The sequence below is a fragment of the Nicotiana tabacum genome, chromosome 13 (assembly GCF_000715075.1).
Source record: "Nicotiana tabacum cultivar K326 chromosome 13, ASM71507v2, whole genome shotgun sequence".
Lineage (NCBI taxonomy): Eukaryota > Viridiplantae > Streptophyta > Magnoliopsida > Solanales > Solanaceae > Nicotiana > Nicotiana tabacum.
In genome coordinates this window covers 132380189-132400121 of record NC_134092.1, presented here as the reverse complement: position 1 = coordinate 132400121, position 19933 = coordinate 132380189, and the positions used below count along the sequence as shown (strand labels likewise).

The 19933-nt window shown below is 33.0% G+C and overlaps 1 protein-coding gene across 2 annotated transcripts; it reads left to right on the top strand.

The window, feature by feature from the left end:
- Positions 1-11183: 11183 nt before the first annotated feature.
- Positions 11184-19157, top strand: LOC107811675 (TMV resistance protein N-like). Of its 2 annotated transcripts, XM_016636646.2 has the most exons (5): positions 11184-11860; positions 14538-15627; positions 16216-16500; positions 16838-18637; positions 18795-19157. In XM_016636646.2, the coding sequence occupies exons 1-4, from the start codon at positions 11358-11360 to the stop codon at positions 18467-18469; spliced, it is 3510 nt and encodes a 1169-aa protein (XP_016492132.1). In that variant the 5' UTR covers positions 11184-11357; the 3' UTR covers positions 18470-18637; positions 18795-19157.
- Positions 19158-19933: the final 776 nt, after the last annotated feature.

Sequence of the window (19933 nt, the reverse complement as noted above, 5' to 3'; positions counted from 1 at the left end):
TTCGATGTTCATGATGTTATATTGGTGATTTGGTCACACGAATATGTTCGTAGGGTGTTTTTGAGGTAGTGTGCATACTTGGGTTAGAGCTTTGAGGGCTCGGGTGAGTTCCGAGTAGGTCCCGGGATGCCGTAGGCTTAAAAGATCAGATGTTGCAGGTTCAGGAAAATATTGCAGGCCTCTAAACCCTTTTGCGCGGCCCGCGAGGAATCGCGTGCGGCCACGGTCGCCTTAGCGCGGTCCGCGGTGGGTGATGTGCGGTCGCGGTCTGCTTTGCGCGGGGCAAAGATCCGCATGTCTTCAGGAAGCCGCGGTCCTTTTTGCGCGGTCCGCGGAGGGTGCTTTAGAGGGGTATAAATACACGTGAATTTCAGTTATTTTTACACTTTTCAAAACCCAAAACATAAGAGGCGATTTTTTAAACAACTTTTCTTCTCGAAAACGATTGGTAAGTGATTTCTAATTCATTTTTTTCACTCCTTAATATCTTTTAACATGATTTCAACTTCAAATCAAAAAGTTTCATGGGGAAATTGGGTGTTTTGGGTAGAACCTAGGTTTTCTACAAATTGAGGAGTTAGACCTCAATTTGAGGTCCGATTTCAAAACAAATCATATATTTGGATTTGTGAGGGAAAGGGTAACCGGATTTTGGTTCGAACCTCGAGTTTCGACCATGTGGGCCCGGGGGAATTTTTGACCTTTTTGGGTAAGACCTTGTAAAATTTATTTTCATGCATTGGGGTTGATTCATTTAGTATTTATTAATGTGATTAAGTAACTTATGACTAGATTCGAGCGGATTGGTGGTGGAATCAAGAGGTAAAGCTATGATTGAGACTTGAGTGGTGTTCAAGGAATCGAGGTAAGTGTTCGGTCTAACCTTAGCTTATGGGATTAGGAGTTTAGTCATATTTGCTACTTGCTTCTTGTTGAGTACGACGTATAGGCATGGTGACGAGTATCTATACGTTGGTGTCGAGCATGACCGTGAGTCTTAAAATTGAAAGTTGTTGTATCCTTAAATGACATTTCAGATGCTTTAATTAATGATCTTCTATATTGAGCAAAGAACTGTTCTATCCTCGTAGATCTCATCTATGTTTGAGCATTGTCATTATTTGGGCTGAGTACAAGCTAAGTTAAGATTGGTTATAGCTGATTCTCCCTTGCCGGGATGACTATTTCGATATCTTTATTCCCTTGCCGGAAAACTATTCGCCGGGAGGTTATTATATATCACTTATGTTCCCTTGCCGGGATTTCTTGTAATTGTGTGATGAAATGGGAGCGGGTGGTATGCCTACCACAAGATATTATGAAATTGGAGGGGGTGGTACGCCTACCACAAGGTATTATGAAATGGGAGTGGGTGGTATGCCTATCACAAGATATAATGAAATAAGAGAGGGTGGTACGCCTACCACAAGATATTATGAAATGGGAGCGGGTGGTACGCCTACCACGAGAATGATGAAATGGGAGCGGGTGGTACGCCTACCACGAGATATGAGAAATGGGATCGGGTTGCACGCCTGCAACAAGATGAAACTGAAAGTGAAAGTTGCCTTTATTTTCTTCATTTGTGATAGAAGTTATATTGCTAGCTTCCTTATTATTCCCTGTTATTTTCTTTTAACTGCTATCCCCGAAGCATGTTTCCCCTTCCCCAGCTTTAACTGCTTATTACTTGTTTACTTTTCCGCCATATATTATATAACTGAACAGGTTTATCTAGTGTCTGGTCCTAGCTTCGTTACTACTTCGTCGGGGTTAGGCTAGACACTTACCAGCACATGGAGTCGGTTGTGATGATGATACACTCTGTGCTTCTTTGCTCAGATCCAGGTGTCGGAGCAGCTTATGGTATGCAATAGTAGTCAGGGAGCCGACCTTCAGTCCACGAGACTCCGAGGTAGCCTTGCCGGCGTTCGCAGGCCCGGCGTCTCTTCTATTAGCTTTTCATGTCCTGTTGTTATTTGTATTCGAGACAGATTATGTCTTTTATTTCAAACTCTTATTTGTAGTAATCCTAGACAGTCCGTGCATTGTTGTGACACCAGGTGCTGGGTAGAGACTTGTATCGATGTTCTCGACGCTGTTTCTATATTTAGTTCAGACTTCCGCTATCTTTTATTAATCGTCATCTTTTAATTGCTTATTCAATTATAATTTAAATTGTTTAATCATGTATAAAACGAGATAGGATAACGTTTGAAAAGGTTCTTGGCTTGCCTAGCTTCCACGAGTAGGCGTCATCACGACTCCCGAGGGTGAGAATTCCGGGTCGTGACAATATGAGGTTTTATTTCAAGAAAATCCCAAGTATGATCATTTAAGGAATTTTGGATGCCTCTGTTATGCTTGTACAATAGCCCATGGAAGAGGCAAGTCCGATGATAGGGCAACAGCTTGTGTTTTGCTTGGTTATCCGCTCCATCAGAAAGGATATAAGTTATTATAATTGTCCACATGAAGAGTATTTGTGTCAAGGGATGTGAAATTTCATGAATCACACTTCTCTGTTGTTGAAACCAATACATCACAACATCCTATATTTCCAAGCTCAACATTTACTACAGAATATACCTATTCACCTTCATCACATGATCAATCCTCACCCATTTCTTTAGAACTTGAAGTTTGTGATATTTTCTCCTCACCATCACCAATCTGTTCATACACTCCCTCTCATCACCAATTGTCTACTAGCCCAATTCTTTTCAGTCTATCATAGATACACTACACACTACCTCACATGTTTCTATACCCAAGCAGCCTACACCATTGAGAAAGTCAGGAAGAGTTTCCAATAAACCAGCCTACTTGAAAGATTGTGTATGTAGTAATATCATGTTCACAGATGTAGCAGCATCTTGTTTCACTCAACCAAGTAAGCCTAGGGAATTTTGTTTCTTTTCTCTATCACCCAACAATCAACATGTGTTGCAATCCCTCTATACTCTCATAGAATCTAACAACTTTGGATAGGCTTGTCAACATCCATGTTGGATAGAAGCTATGGAATCAGAGATTAAAGCTTTAGAAGATAACCACACATGGGATGTGGTTTAATTACCTAAAGGAAAAAAGGCTCTACCTTGCAAATGGGTATATAAGGTAAAGGATTTTGTCGGATGGAAGAATTGAAAGGTTGAAGGCAAGGCTGGTGATCAAGGGGATATCCAAAGAGAAGGAATAGATTATAGTGAGACTTTTTCACCAGTGGTGAAAATAACAACCATAAGGTGTTTACTCACTATTGCAGCCAAAAGAGATTGGAATGTGTGTCAATTATATGTCAATAATGTATTTTTGTATGGTGATATACAAGAGGAGGTGTACATGAGGTTTCCAGCATGCTTAACACCTCCTAGTCCAAAGCATATTTGTTTACTAAGGAAGTCATTGTATGGTTTAAAACAAGCTTCTAGGCAATGGTATGCTAGACTTATAGGAGCTTTGAGTTTTAAGGAGTATTCTTCATCATTAAACGATTACTCGCTATTCTTTAAACGGACAGGAAACCTGATTTCCTGTTTATGTAGATGACATACTGCTTACTGGAGATGACTTGGAGGAAATTCAGCATATCAAGGGTTTTCTAAACAGTGAACTCAAAGTCAAAAATCTAGGAGACATACATTATTTTGTAAGGACGGAAATTTTGCGAGAAAGGGAATATTTTATTGTAAGCCAAAGAAGATTTACCTTAGATATGCTACATGAATTTGATGTATCGCATCTGTCTCGAGTCAATTCTCCACTTGATCCTTCCTCCAAGCTTAAAGGTCATGATGGACACCCTTTGCAAAATCCAACAATATTTCGTCATCTGGTTGGCAAGTTGAACTATCTCACTAATACTTGCCCGGACCTTTCTTTTGCAGTCCTTACACTCAGTCAATACATTCAAAGACCCTATAAGTCTCATTTCTCTGCTGCCTTACGAGTGCTCAAATATTTGGGTTATGATCCAGGACAAGGAAATCTTCTCTCAGCAGAACACCCATTCTCCTTGCTTGCATTTTGCGATACTGATTGGGCCTCTTGCAAGGATTCTAGGAGGTTCGTAAGTGGATTCTTCATCACACTAGGAGGAGCACCTATTTCCAGGAAATCAAAGAAATAAGTGTCAATCTCTCTATCTTCTGTAGAGGCAGAATACTGATCTATGAGAAAAGTAACTACAGAACTTACATGGTTAGTTCGACTCCTTGAAGATCTCTCTACACCAGTAAGTCTTCCCATACCACTTCACTCTGATAGCAAGGCAGTCATTCACATCGCCCGTAACCCCGTCTTCCATGAACGCACAAAATATGTAGAAATTGACATTATTTTGTGCGTCAATAGTTCCTTTCCAGCTTCATTACCCTTTCTTTTGTTCCATCTAAAGACCAACTGGCGGATTTCTTCACAAAGCCATTTTCTGGGTTTCTCACTCCGAAATTTTGAGCAAGTTAGTGGTCACAAAGTTACCCTCCAACTTGAGGGGGATGTTGGGAAGAAGAGGCCATATCCTAATTCTAACATTCATGGAGATTTACTTAACTTGGTAGAGAAGAAGGTGAAGAAGAAGACCAACGTGCATAGCATATTATGTCTTTACCATTAGGGGGACATAATTAATGGGGTTAGTAAGTGTATTATAATATAAGGGGACATAATCTAGTGGGTTAGTGTGGGAGGAATAAATATATGTGTGGAATGTATAATATATATATATATATATATACATGTACAAAGAAAAAAATGAAAACACACGAAAGTTTTCAAATATGATTTTCTCATTCATTTTCTTACACATATAAACTTTATTGAAAATATATCTATTGTTATCTTACCATAAGAGGGGTTACTCTGATGGTAAGCAACCCCCACTTTCAACCAAGAGATTTTAAGTTCGAGTCACCCCAAGAGCAAGGTGGGGAGTTCTTGGAGGGAAGAATGCCGAGGGTCTATTTGAAAACAGCCTCTCTACCCCAGGGTATAGGTAAGGTCTGCGTACACACTACCCTTCTCAGACCCCAATACTATTTTAAAGCAATGTGAATATTCTTAGAATTGGCGTGCAATGAGTTAAACATATTTAAAAGAAGAAAAATGTAAGCTCAAAACTAATTAATAGTGAGCCTACTATGCTTCAACACCACATATTTTATATATCAATATGAGCAACATCGGTTATGGTTGCAAGTGCTACATGTGTTAAACTTTGTGCCTTATGTTTAAGAAATTGTAGCCTCCTCTTTTTCACAGTCGCGTACATGTCAAGAAGTTGTTATCGAATAAAAGTAGAATTTTGTCGAAGCTGTAGAGAAATTCGATCAACATATATCTTCCTTAGGATCGCTAAATAATCAACATCAATGTTATGGTGTACAACTGCATAGAAATAGTAGTTAATTGTGATAGAGATACATAATAATTATTGAAATCAATAAATTTAATTTATATTTATAAATCATAATTGCACGTACATGTACCCTTTGTCCGATTCAAAATTATGAGCCTTTCATCTGTGAATTTGAATGAAGAATATTAGTTGAATTGCACAAATATAATAGTATGTAATTTTAACACACCAATCGCATGTCAAATGTTGATAGTTTGATGTTTTTATTATGTAGATTAAAGAATGATTCACACAAATTAATTTTCGATGAGAATTTATATATTGTCTCATAAATTTTGAAGTAAAAATTTTCATATGAAAGAAAAGATAAAAGATGATAAAATTTATGAATAAAATATGTAACAACAACACGAAAGTGGGAACCACAAATATTTTGTGTGTGCTCAAGTTTGCCACCATAGAAACTTGTTGTGCACCTTTATAGAATATAACTAAGAATGTTAAAAAAGTTATAGTGCAAAAATAATATAACCGTTGAAGATGAAAGAAACAAACAATCAAAGTTGAATAACATAGAAAATTAAACTTACAAAATTGACATGCTACAAAATCACCAAAAACAAAATCAAACAAGCAAATAATAATAGCACTACAACAAAAAAAAATTAAAGAAAAAAAGGATTGTATTATCTATTATTTGTCTCACAAGAATGATGTAGCTATGAAGAATACTTAAACAGTATATACACAATCATCATTAACATCAAAATTAAGTTTTAATGCAAATGGTGAATTTAACAGTCATCTAAATAATAAGACATTAGAATTAGGACAAACAAATCATTTGATGTGTTTTCTAAATGGGGTAACTAATTTAGGCTATATGGAACGTAATAAGAACTTTGTCGTGACAATACCAAATAATTTGCAACAAACATATTCTGCATTAAGTACTATAGTGGTTAATTAGCTATGATCCAAAAGTATTTAAGCGAAGTCTATAGCTGCAGAAGAGGTTAATTAAATATAACATAGCAATAATAATACTAAATAATCCACAACAAACATTACCAGTAGTCAATTAGCTCTGATCCAAAAAGGACCTAAGCGAAGTCTACAATTGCATCATAAGCTATTTGAACATAACATGACAATAAAAAGGTTTTCTACAGTCCTAAAGATTCTCAATATTAACTTATCATGCTCCAGACTTTCTAGAGGATTTTCACATTAGTACTCTGTTAAACTTTAGAACTTTTCAAGAAAATTACATAATCAAGAATAATAGATTACTAACTATGATTCGAAAAGAATTGAAAAAAGTCAATATTTACACCATAAAATAAATTGAAACATATATACCCGTTGTAGATACTGGTGAGTGAAGACACTCTTTTGCCAAAAAAATAAATCTTGCAGAAAGAATACAAAAAAGGATAATGGGATAAAAATACCTTATTGTGCACTTATATAGTGTATGGTGAAGAATGGAAAAAGATTGTGAAAAGAAGTTACTAATGTTGAATATGAAAGATAGAAACAACAATTAACTAAGGTAATTTACATTGACATAAATAAAGAATGTAAAAAGGAGGTTACTATGGAAGATGAAACAAACAAAATATAAAGAGTGAAACTCAACAAATTCTCCATCCGTTACTTACATGCTTATCAAATATCCTTTTTTATTTTACCTTCTGATTTTAATTACCTAATGATCCAAATTTGTATTATTAAAGCTCTTAGAAATTAAGAATTCAAGAGAAATGGAGAAGAGGGAGAAACGTTTCCATTGGTAATTATGAGGAAATAATTAAATGAGAACGTTTGTGGAAGGAAAATATGAATGGCCTAAACCTCATTGAATTGATTTGATGAAGCATTAAAGTATTACAACATCATCGGCTAACTTCTAATCTAATTTGAATATTATTTAATTAAAGGTTTTTTTCTAAGGAGAAAATTGTAACTCAAATTTTAAAGGATGCTAGTATTAGTATCCGTACGATACGCAGACAAATCATTTCAAATTGCGAGTATATTGTTTGAATCATGTACAAATAAACTTAAAATATATATCTCTCAGATAAAAATTATATAACATGAGAATTTAATTATGAAGCTGGATATGAAATTATTGATCAAATCTCGTAGTAGACAACCAATCTTTATAACATATATTTGTAGCAACCTAACCCCTTAATTTTAGTACTTGCATTTCGTTCCGTTGTCGATATTAAAGAATACTAAACATGTCATATTGTGATCGGTCTTGTTCGAGCATATTAGATCATATTATTTTAACAAAATTCTTACAATCACTTTATTTTTATCAAGAAGTCAAATATGTCTTATTCATCACATCATTTTTACGTAAATTCTTTTTTTTGTTCTTTTCTTATAGTTATTGTATTATTTAATATTTCATATTATTATACCATCATATAATTTTTTTAGCTTATAATTAAATTAATGTCTTGCTTATTATCCTTTTAATAGTATGTGAAAAAAATAAATAGTTTATTCTCGAAATTTGATATATTTTTATGCTTTTATCCTCTTATTCATAACATTTTAATCATTTAAATTTGTCAGTAATAATTAATTATTTTATTTTATCTATATTAAAATTAATTTAAAGTATAAGTATCCTCAGACTACCTCTATTTTCTTTTTAATATACATTCTCTTTCCTACTATAAATGTTAATTAGTTTTATATTAATATTTTACCTATAACCAAAATAATGTCATATTTTGTTTTAAATTATAAATTTTAATTAGTCTAAAATATTAATACATAAGTTATTTGATCATCATTTTCCAAAAGTATTGAGTTCTCTTATAATTAATTTTGTATTAGATGCAGTTAAATTTTCTCTCTTTTTTAGCTATAAGATAAAATTTAATTTTAATTTTAATTTTCATTATTTTTTATTTTTAAAAATTTATTTTTTATTAATAAAATTTATTTTGTATTTTTAAAAATTTATTTAATCATAGAAAAAAATTCTTAATTTTTTGATCACATTATTTCTAAATATTGTAATAATATTTTTAATGTCATTTTAATTCTTTACATAATATTTTCAAAATAAAATCTCATCTCAAACTCAAATAATTCTTATCATTTTATTTTTTAAACTGTACCGCATTTTCAAATAATTCTGTTATAAATTCAAACTCAAACTAACTGCACTCGATTCAGATATTAATCACAGAAAAATATTTTCTTAATTGTTTGAACATATTATATCTAAATGTTGTAGTAACATTTTCACTGTCATTTTACTTCTTTACATAATTTTTTTTAGTTTTAAGATACAAATTTAATTTTTGTGAAATTGCCTATATTAGAAATTTATTTATAATTTAAAATTTTATTTTTTATTATTTTTTTATTTTTCATAAATAAGACTTCAATTTCGGTGGTATTATTCATAATTTGAGCATTCGCATCGTAGTTTTAAGAACTTTCTAATCTTAAATTCAAATAGTCTTTTCTTTTCATTTCTAATAGTAAATTTCTAATAAGTTAACATAATTTTCCTATTTTTTAAATATAATATATAGTCTTATTACGTTTTATGTGGCTTTTCATTAACTCGTAACTTTTATTTAATATCATTCTCAACTACTTTTCTTTAATAATATAAGATAAATATATAATTTTTTAATTATAAAATAAATATTTATTTTGTTTCAAAAATATTGCTCGAAAATTTTAAATTATTTAAAATTTAATAATATTTTTAAGTATTGTATATTTACTTTATTTTATTTTCTAAACTTATGATTTATAAATGTCCTTACATTATCTCTAATTTATTTTTATTGTTCAATATTTTTAGTTTTTCTCAAATTTAAATAAGTTTTACACTTTTTTCTATGATAAAAAATCTTAGTTTTTTTCTATTTATTCTTTATTATTGATTTTATATTATTCAATACCTAATATTATTACATTGTCATGTGAATTATTATTAGCCTGTTTGAATTTAATATCTATTTTTACCACACTCATTCTAATATAATATAGATAAAAATTAAAATAATTTCTCATCTCAAATTCAAATAATTTTTATCATTCTATTTTCTTAATTGGACCATATTTTCAAAAAGTTATGGTATGCTTTCAAACTTAAACTAACTAAACTCAATTCAAATATTAATCATAGAAAAATATTTTCTTAATTGTTTGAACACATTATATCTAAATGTTGTTGTAATATTTACGTATAAAATATTCGTTTGCATGATTTATCAATATCAATATGACTTTATTTTTCTTGTTATTAAAATATCTTTTGCTGATTATTTAATTTTTTTCTTACCTTATAATTAATTTGTATACTTTATGTAAGATCGTATTTTGCTGCTTGAATTTATTTAGTTTTTAAACTCAATAAATCTTTAATATCTTGAGTAATTTTTAGTTTTATTTTATATTTTAACTTACTCCAAAGTATAAATAGTCATAGGTTATCTCAATTTACGTCTTTATATATTTTTCTTCTATTATAGTTTTTAATTAATTTTTCACCTCCATATTTCTAGCTAACATAGAAAAAAAATCTATGAGTGAATCAATATATAGATATAAATATAGATATAGATATAGATATTGATACAAATATACATATAAATTTAAATATAGATATATAGATTAGATTTGTCTAGATATATTTAGATTATGTATAAGATTCATTAAACTTCCTCCATTAATTATGTTTCTACATATAATTTCTAATTATTAATATTGTCCTAAAATTGCCAAGTGGCTTCATTTTAGCTTGTCACTTAGCTTAACCACAATGCATTCTACTCTCCTTTTAGTATAATATAAATTATTGTAATTCAACTTTAAAGTTAAGAGTTTTCTATTTTTAGTATAATATGATGATTAACACTGAGTCCATGCCATCTTCTTTAAGAGGCTGAATATGTATTTGGCCTTTAATTAATTAAAGTAGTTGATTTTTCTATATGAAGTTTTTGAGAAAAGTAATATTCCTTCACATTATTATGGAGGGATTGATGTAAGCAACCTTCACTTCCAATCAAGAGGTTATGAGTTTGAGTCACCACAAGAGCAAAGTGTAGAGTTTTTGGAGAGAAGGATTTCGAGAGTCTATCGGAAACAACCTCTCTATCTCGGGTAGGGGTAAGATCTGGATATACGCTACCCTCCCCAGATCCCACTAATGTGATTATACTGGTTTGTTGTGCGCAAAGAAAAATAGGACCATAGTACTCGTTTTAATTAGTGCAACTGTGTAAAGAAAATTACTTTGAAACTTTTCCACTAGCAATAATTCTTATCTTTTCTAACTTTGTTGAATAAAGCAGGGGCGGCCTACCACTTATAGCGATAATTATAAAAGTGATCGATCAGTGTCCCTCTATGAGCCTAACACCGCGAATCGAATGACCATTATCCATTAGTAAAGAATCCTAGCTAAGCTATTATCCATAAATGGCCTACCACTTATAGCCATCCAAGGGTCAAGAATTTTTTTTGGCAAAAAATCATTAGGTGATTAATTTTTATCTGATTAAGTTTTCAATAAAATAGTTGAGATAGAACGAGCCAACTCGGAAAATATAATCATATAAAAAACTGAGAGAGAAATATTTTGTTGGACGAACACCTTGTCGACCTCCGTATAAAATTAAAACAGAAAAAGAATTGCAATCAATGGGTCCTTTTTCTATGGCAAAGAAGAGAGAGGAGGGACGTTTACCTTTGAGCAATAATTGGATTCAATTGGGATACTTTTTAGCTGTCCAATGTGTATATACAGTGGTCTTTGAAGGAATTTCCTACCTCTCCTTCTGTTAAAATTCAAAGAAAACCCATCTCATACAAACTTTTCTTATTTGAAGCGCTAGTAGTTGTTTATTTCTTTCTCTTCTATTATCATCACTTTTATCTCTTACCACAACTACAATTTATCCACATACAAGTTTTTTTTCTTTTCAAATAATTAGCTGAATCAATGGCATCATCTTTTGCTTCTGCGAGTACTTCACAGTTTCCTCGATGGAACTACAAAGTCTTTCTAAGTTTTAGAGGTGAAGATACTCGAAAAACATTTACAGGTCACCTCTTCAAAGGGTTGGAAAACAATGGAATATTTACGTTTCAAGATGATAAAAGGCTAGAGCATGGCGCATCAATATCAGATGAACTCTTGAAAGCTATCGAACAGTCTCAAGTTGCCCTCGTCGTTTTCTCAAAGAATTATGCAACATCGAGGTGGTGCTTAGATGAGTTAGTAAAGATCATGGAATGCAAGGATCAATGTGGACAGACTGTCATACCAGTCTTCTATGATGTGGATCCATCACATGTTCGAAACCAGAGAGAGAGCTTTGCCGAAGCCTTTGACAAACACGAACCAAGATATAGGGATGATGATGAAGGAAGGCAGAAGCTCCAAAGATGGAGGAATGCTCTAACTGCTGCCGCAAATCTAAAAGGATATGATGTCCGTGACGGGTGAGTTAAGAACACATAGTAATTTCTTACAATGAAAAAAACAAAGAGAGGTTTGCTCAAGTGCTAATGAATAATTTAGGTTGCGGGGTTCAAGTTACTATAGGAGCAAAGTGAGGAGCTCAAAAGGAATAATTTTCTTTCAACTGTGGTTGCTTATGTGAAGAGTACATATTTTACTGTAGAAAAAGAACCTGTACCTTAAAAAGTGAGTTGAACAGAAAAGACACTAAATAAATTTATCATATTTACAAAATAAAAATTAAAAGGTGGAAGCTTAATCAATTTATTTTGTTAAGAATACTGCTTATACAATCTAATTTCATTGATTATCATTTAGACGTTAAAAATATATTTATTTTTATTTTCCTGAAAAAAAAAGGAATGATGGTTGTTATATATGTTTCTATCAGTAGGAAGGTATTGTTCCTATTAGGAATGTCAAACAGGCCGGTCAGGTCGGATATGGTTTGGATCGAAAACGAGTAATGAAAAAATAGATAAATTATCCGACCTGACCCATATTTAATATGGATAAAAAACGGGTTGACCGGCCATATTATCTATGACTTCTTGCATATGACCAATTTTGGGAGAATTCTTAGTAGGTGTTTGAACATAAAAATTGTAAAATTCGAAAAAATAGTGAAAATGGTATTTGAAATTTAGAGTTGTGTTTGGACATAAATTTCAGTTTGGGTTGTTTTTGAAGATTTGTGAGTGATTTGAGTGAAAATTTTGAAAAACTGCAAAAAACAGTTTTTCAAATTTTTGAAAATTTTCAAAATCCATTTTCAAGTGAAAATTGAAAATTTTATGAACAAACGCTGATTTCGAAAAAAATGAATTTTTTTTTTTGAAAAATCTTCAACCAAATTGTATGTCCAAACGGGCACGTAGTCTTCCTAACTTGAGGAACCCCCAATTTGAGACTTTACCAATGTAAAAGTTCTACCCATTGGTTATTCATTTTCTAAATGGATAATATGGTTCTTATCCATATTTGACCCATTTTTAAAAAGAGAAAATCTCACTTTATACCCACTAATTTCAAACTATTTACCCTTTAATGTCCAGGCCCAAACTATTTACTACTCCTACCTATGCACCCCAAACTATTTACCCGCCTTTGTTATGTTCCTCTTCTTCTTCCTCATTTTACCTTCCTCCAATTCTTTGCTCAACTCCCCATCCATCAATTCTCGTTGGCTCAGTAAAGTTGAAATTCTCGTTGGCTCACCCCATCCTATTTATCCAAGACTTGTCCTAAAGTTGAAATTCTCGTTGGCTCAGTAACCTCCCATATGTTCAAAGATGCCCCTGCCTCTGGCCCTGCCACCATTCGCCTCTTCTTTCATGATTGCTTTATTGAAGTGGTGCTATTATTTTAAAGATTTATTGTTTGATTCGATGTGGTGATATAAAATATTACTTATAGTATCTTCGAGTAAGCTTCCTAGATCTAAATTTTTATGTACATTTGAATATCCACCATTGTTGGGCTTGAAACTCAATTTTATTTTTGAAGATTTCTTGTTTGATTCAAAGTGGGTTCTGTTAAATATTGCTTATAGTATATTCTGGAAGTTCATACTGAAATTTGATAGCATTTGGAGCTGATTTGAGGTGATTGAGATCGAAATTTTCAGTTGAAAATCGAAGAAGAACAAAGCTACAGTATACCGTTACGACATACAATATGCTGTAGGAGTATATAGCTATACTGCAATAGTATATTATTAGAGTTTACAATATACTGCAATGGTATGTTGTAATAATCGAAGAATAACACAGTTACCTAATAGTATACCGCTACAGTATACAACATACTATCGGAGTATATAGTTATACTGCAACAGTATACTATTATAGTATACAATATATTGTTATAGTATATTGTAATAATATGTAATATATTGTAACAATATGCTGTAGTAGTATACAATAGACTATAATAGTATACTTATTACCCGCAGATTCACTTGCCTTCTCCCTTTTAATTTGCTTTAAGCTTTTACCCAGCGTGGGGGGCAAATTAAAAATGCAAATAAATAAATAAATTATTATAGTATGCTATATAATGGAATGGTATACTTTTACAATTAGATCCTTTTAGAATTTTTTTTATTGACGACTGATATTATTTCAGTTTAATAATTGAATTAATTTTTTTTTAACTTTTTGCGTACAATTGTATATCCTGTTGGTATAGTTATTTCATTGGTTACCTATTGGTTATCCATTTTCTAAATGGATAATATTGTTCTTATTCATATTTGACCCACTTTTAAAAAGTTCATTATCCAACCCATTTTTTAGTGAATAATATGGGTGGTTAACTATTTTTTTTTTAACCATTTTGCTACCCTTTAAGCTATTCACGTTTTGCTATTACCCCAGAAGACACTATAGTTCCTAACATTCTTGCATGTACAATATTTTGATTGGTACTTCGAGCGTTTGTTTTATATGCGGTGTCTTTTAATCATCTCTTTGCAAATTAACAATATTTAGTAGCTGAATTGGTTGGCGATTCACCTAGTTTGATGAGAGTTCGATTCCTCACCTAGCAATCTTCTCTCCCTTTCCCTTACCCCTATGTAATAAAAAAAATTATGAAATGCTTACTAATACTTGACTTTCTTATATTTATCCATAATTAATCTTCTTATTTTTGTAGGATTGAAGCAGAGAATATTCAGCAGATTGTCGACCAAATTTCCAAATTGTGCAATAGTGCTACTTTGTCTTCTTTGCGAGATGTTGTAGGAATAGATACTCATTTGGATAAATTAAAGTCCCTACTTAAGGTAGGAATCAATGATGTTCGGATCATATTGGGGATCTGGGGCATGGGTGGACTAGGGAAGACGACGATAGCAAGAGTCATTTTTGACATTTTATCTCATCAATTTGAAGCTGCTTGTTTCCTTGCGGATATAAAAGAAAATGAAAAAAGACATCAACTGCATTCTTTGCAAAACACCCTTCTCTCTGAATTGTCAAGAAGAAAAGATGATTACGTCAATAATAAGCATGATGGGAAGCGGATGATTCCAGACAGACTTTTCTCTAAGAAGGTGCTAATTGTGCTTGATGATATAGATCATAAAGATCATTTAGAGTATTTAGCAGGTGATATTGGTTGGTTTGGTAATGGTAGTAGAGTTGTTGTAACAACTAGAAACAAACATTTGATAGAAAAGAATGATGTCATTTATGAAATGACTGCACTATCTGATCATGAATCCATTCAATTGTTCTGTCAACATGCTTTCAGAAAAGAAGATCCAGATGAGCATTTTAAGAAGCTTTCATTGGAGGTAGTAAAATATGCCAATGGCCTTCCTTTAGCCCTCAAAGTGTGGGGTTCTCTGCTGCATAACCTAGGCTTAACTGAATGGAAAAGTGCAATAGAGCAAATGAAAATTAATTCTAATTCGGAAATTGTTGATAAGCTCAAAATCAGTTATGATGGATTAGAGCCCATACAACAGGAGATGTTTCTAGATATAGCATGCTTCTTACGAGGGGAACAAAAAGCTTACATCCTACAAATTCTTGAGAGCTGTCATATTGGAGCTGAATATGGATTGCGTATTTTAATTGACAAATCTCTTGTGTTCATCACTGAAGATTATCAGATTATTCAAATGCATGACTTAATTCAAGATATGGGTAAATATATCGTGAACTTGCAAAAGAATCCGGGAGAACGCAGCAGACTATGGCTCAACGAGGATTTCGAAGAAGTGATGACCAACAATGCAGTAAGTAGGCTAAACAATGCAAGAGTATTTGGTTTCTAATTTTCATATTCCAAAGACATATAGGGCAGTCAATTCCAATTATTTGTTCATCTTGCTTCATAATCTTGCAGGTACATCATTTTATTTGTTTACTTTAGTTAGTAGAAAAAGGAAAAGTAATATTAATTGCTTAATTAGTAAAAAAAGACATTAATTACCTAATTCGTTAAGTAGCCTCTTTAATTTACCTTGCCTAATTTGTTTTTCATATATATTTTTAGTGATTGATTAGTCTAGCTAGTAGCCACTGAATCTGTTTGATCTAATTTCATTCTTTGGACTACCTTGAAAATTTTATGACATTTTATTACATAATAGCTCAATGAGAGATTCACTTTACCATTATTTATTTTTTTAATTTAAAAAGTCATTACAATTTATTGGTATTGTTTCAATTGTAGTTACTTTTTATCGCAACATGAAAAGCTTATAAACTTGTCTCTAATGAACTTCTAAAAAAATGTAATATTAGAAAATAGAACTATAGAATTAATTGGAAAAGTATTTCTCTAAAGTAACATTAGTATTTCCTAATGATTTTCTTAACAGGGGACCGTGGCAGTGGAAGCAATTTGGGTTCATGATTTGGATACACTACGCTTTAACAATGAGGCCATGAAAAATATGAAAAAGCTTAGGATATTATACATAGACAGAGAGGTCTATGATTTCAATATTAGCGATGAACCCATTGAGTATCTATCCAACAACTTGCGTTGGTTTAACGTGGATGGCTATCCTTGTGAGTCATTGCCATCTACATTTGAACCCAAAATGCTTGTTCACCTTGAACTCTCATTTAGTTCACTGCGTTATTTATGGATGGAAACAAAGGTACAATAGTTAAGTTTTATTTTTCTCTCTAACTATCTTTGTCTTTTAATTTAGTGATGAGGAACAAATATTATTGCTTTTGTCACGTATTATTTGAGGTACTCTCTATTTTTGCTAGAATTACAGTGCATGTCTTTAAATGAACAAAAGTTATTAATTCCATAAGCTCAAGTTAATGTGTTTCCATCTCAAAGAAATTATTGTAATTTATATTATTTGGGGTTGTTCCCAGTGTTATTCTAAGATCTTTAAGTCTTTTTCTTTTCTCCAAGTCTTCCCATCATCATTTTAACTAATTCAATTATTTCTCATACCATCATCTGTATGTTCTAAACAGCATTTGCCGTCTCTACGGACGATAAATCTCACGGGCTCTGAAAGCCTGATGCGAACACCAGATTTCACGGGGATGCCAAATTTGGAGTATTTGGATATGTCTTTCTGTTTTAATCTTGAAGAGGTTCACCATTCCTTGGGATGTTGCAGCAAACTCATTGGGTTAGATTTGACCGATTGTAAAAGCCTTAAGAGGTTTCCATGTGTTAACGTGGAATCTCTTGAATATCTGGATTTACCAGGTTGCTCAAGTTTAGAGAAATTTCCAGAAATCCGCGGGAGAATGAAGCTGGAGATACAGATTCACATGAGATCTGGGATAAGGGAACTACCATCATCTAGTTTTCACTACCAGACTCGTATTACCTGGCTAGATTTGAGCGATATGGAAAACCTTGTAGTTTTTCCAAGCAGCATCTGTCGGTTGATAAGTTTGGTTCAATTATTTGTGTCTGGTTGCTCAAAACTGGAAAGCTTGCCAGAAGAGATAGGGGATTTAGACAACTTGGAGGTGCTTTATGCCAGTGATACTCTAATTTCACGACCTCCATCTTCCATCGTACGCTTGAACAAACTTAACAGCTTGAGCTTTAGGTGCTCCGGAGACAATGGAGTGCACTTTGAGTTCCCTCCAGTGGCTGAAGGATTACTGTCATTGAAAAATCTAGATCTCAGTTATTGCAATCTAATAGATGGAGGACTTCCGGAAGACATTGGATCCTTATCCTCTTTGAAAGAATTGGATCTCAGAGGAAATAATTTTGAGCATTTGCCTCGAAGCATAGCCCAACTTGGTGCTCTTCGATCCTTAGGCTTATCATTTTGCCAGACGCTTATACAACTGCCAGAACTTTCCCATGAATTAAATGAATTGCATGTAGATTGTCATATGGCTCTGAAATTTATCAATGATTTAGTAACAAAGAGGAAGAAACTACAGAGGGTGGTATTCCCGCCACTGTATGATGATGCACACAATGATTCTATATATAATTTATTTGCACATGCCCTGTTTCAGAATATCTCTTCCTTGAGGCATGACATCTCTGTTTCAGATTCCTTGTTCGAAAATGTGTTTACCATTTGGCATTATTGGAAGAAGATCCCAAGTTGGTTCCACCATAAGGGAACTGATAGTAGTGTATCAGTCGATTTGCCTGAAAATTGGTATATACCTGACAAATTCTTGGGTTTTGCTGTATGTTACGATGACATTTTAATTGACACCACAGCTCAATTGATTCCCGTATGTGATGATGGGATGTCGTGCATGACCCAGAAACTTGCCTTATCAGAATGTGATACAGAATCATCCGATGATTCAGAACGGTATACACCAATTCATTTTTTCTTTGTACCTCTTGCTGTCTTATGGGATACATCTAAGGCAAATGGAAAAACACCAAATGACTATGGGATTATTAGGCTATCTTTTTCTGGAGAAATGAAGAAGTATGGACTTCGTTTGTTGTATAAAGAAGAAGCTGAGGTTGAGGCCTTGTTACAAATGAGGGAAAATAACAATGAACCAATAGAACATTCCAATGTGATAAGGAGGAGCAGATCTGACAATAGTGAACACCATGACTCCGTGACCGATGAATCCAGTTTATGTTGCTGTCGCATACTGTAATAACATTCGAAACAAATGTCACATTTTAATGAAAGTAAGTTGCAAGTTTGGAAGCCCTTTGCTCTAAAGCCGGTGGCATTGCCTATGAAGAGCATATGTTTCCTTTGTTTGAAGCAGAACAACTGGACTCTTGTCCTGAGAAAGAGATTCGCGAGAGAACTTACTTGGGTATGCAATAATCCATTCTTTTTAAATCTACACATATCTATCCTATATACTGATCTTATTAGTAAAGGTGACGTGACACCTCTCTTAGACCAGAATAGTATTCTTGTGAAACGAAATCACATCTTCGCGTTTGCTGACAGATAAAAACCAATTGCAGATGAATGTTCGCGAAGCAAGAAAGCTGTGCCAAAATGGATGGATGAAAGAAGCCTTGGAACTATTCTTCTTTTGGAATGTAGAGCTCAACTAGTCTTGTATTCTCTCCATCAGAAACTGATGTTCACCTTTTCATTTGTATACTCTCTAACTTTAGCAATACACTTTTGTGTGGAGGTTCAGTTTAGTATAGAGGGACTAAAACAACATCATAAATATTGTGTTTTCTTTTTTCATTAAATGTTCCTGAAAAGGAAAAATTTGTTTCACTTGGAACTTCAATCGCAGAAGTACATAAGAGTTGTTTTTCCATTTGCAATGTTATCTAAATATGCATAGGGAAAACAATTCCAGGTGTTTGCATTTCATCAGTTAGTTTTTGTGGGGTTCGGTAGGGCGACTCTTTGACGCATAATAGTTGCAAGAAAACTCAGGCTGCTTCGAGTTTTGACTGATAAGTGCAGATGAAAAGCTTTTTTAAAAAGCATGTGTACATGTAAAAGAAAACTCAGATCGCGGCCAAAATACATAAAGAAAGGAGACTTTTTTCAAAGTGGTTAAGGTAGCTCAATTAGACTGAAAATTCGCGTGGTTTAAATTCACAACGAAGAAAGAGAATACGAGGTAGAGGAATTTGTCAACTCATCAGGCTCACGACCTAAAAGGCCATTTTATCGTCTACACAATTGATCAAAGGCGCTTTGTGATTCCCTTGGCTTACCTTTAAAATTAGGTCATTAGGCAACTTTTAAACATGTCCGAAGAAGAGTTCGGGCTACCAGGTAATGGCGCTATTACATTACCTGTGATTCAGTCTTCATGGACTACATCATTTCACTGATCAAGAAAGGCGTAGCTGCCGGAAATCTTCGAGCGTTTTGATGTTTTAAGAGAACAGGGCCCACAAAGCAATGCTCCTATCGATTCGTTCATGTTGTTGTACTTCATCTTCTAATTTGCACCAAGAAAGTGGAAATCAGTAACTTCTTGTTTATTGAGTTATGTCTCATTATTCAACCCATATTTTAGTGGATAATATGGGTGGTTAGCTATTTTCTTTTAACCATTTTTGCCACCCCTAGTCTCAGATAATAATTTGCAAAAGGTATTAACTTATCATTTTTTACACATTTGATTTCC

Bases quoted from the DNA above. Each gene is read 5' to 3' on its own strand.
- LOC107811675 (XM_016636646.2), top strand. From the start codon at position 11,358: ATGGCATCATCTTTTGCTTCTGCGAGTACTTCACAGTTTCCTCGATGG. The intron at 11,861-14,537 runs GTGAGTTAAGAA...TTATTTTTGTAG, and splicing joins GGATATGATGTCCGTGACGG to GATTGAAGCAGAGAATATTC. The intron at 15,628-16,215 runs GTAAGTAGGCTA...TTTTCTTAACAG, and splicing joins AAGTGATGACCAACAATGCA to GGGACCGTGGCAGTGGAAGC.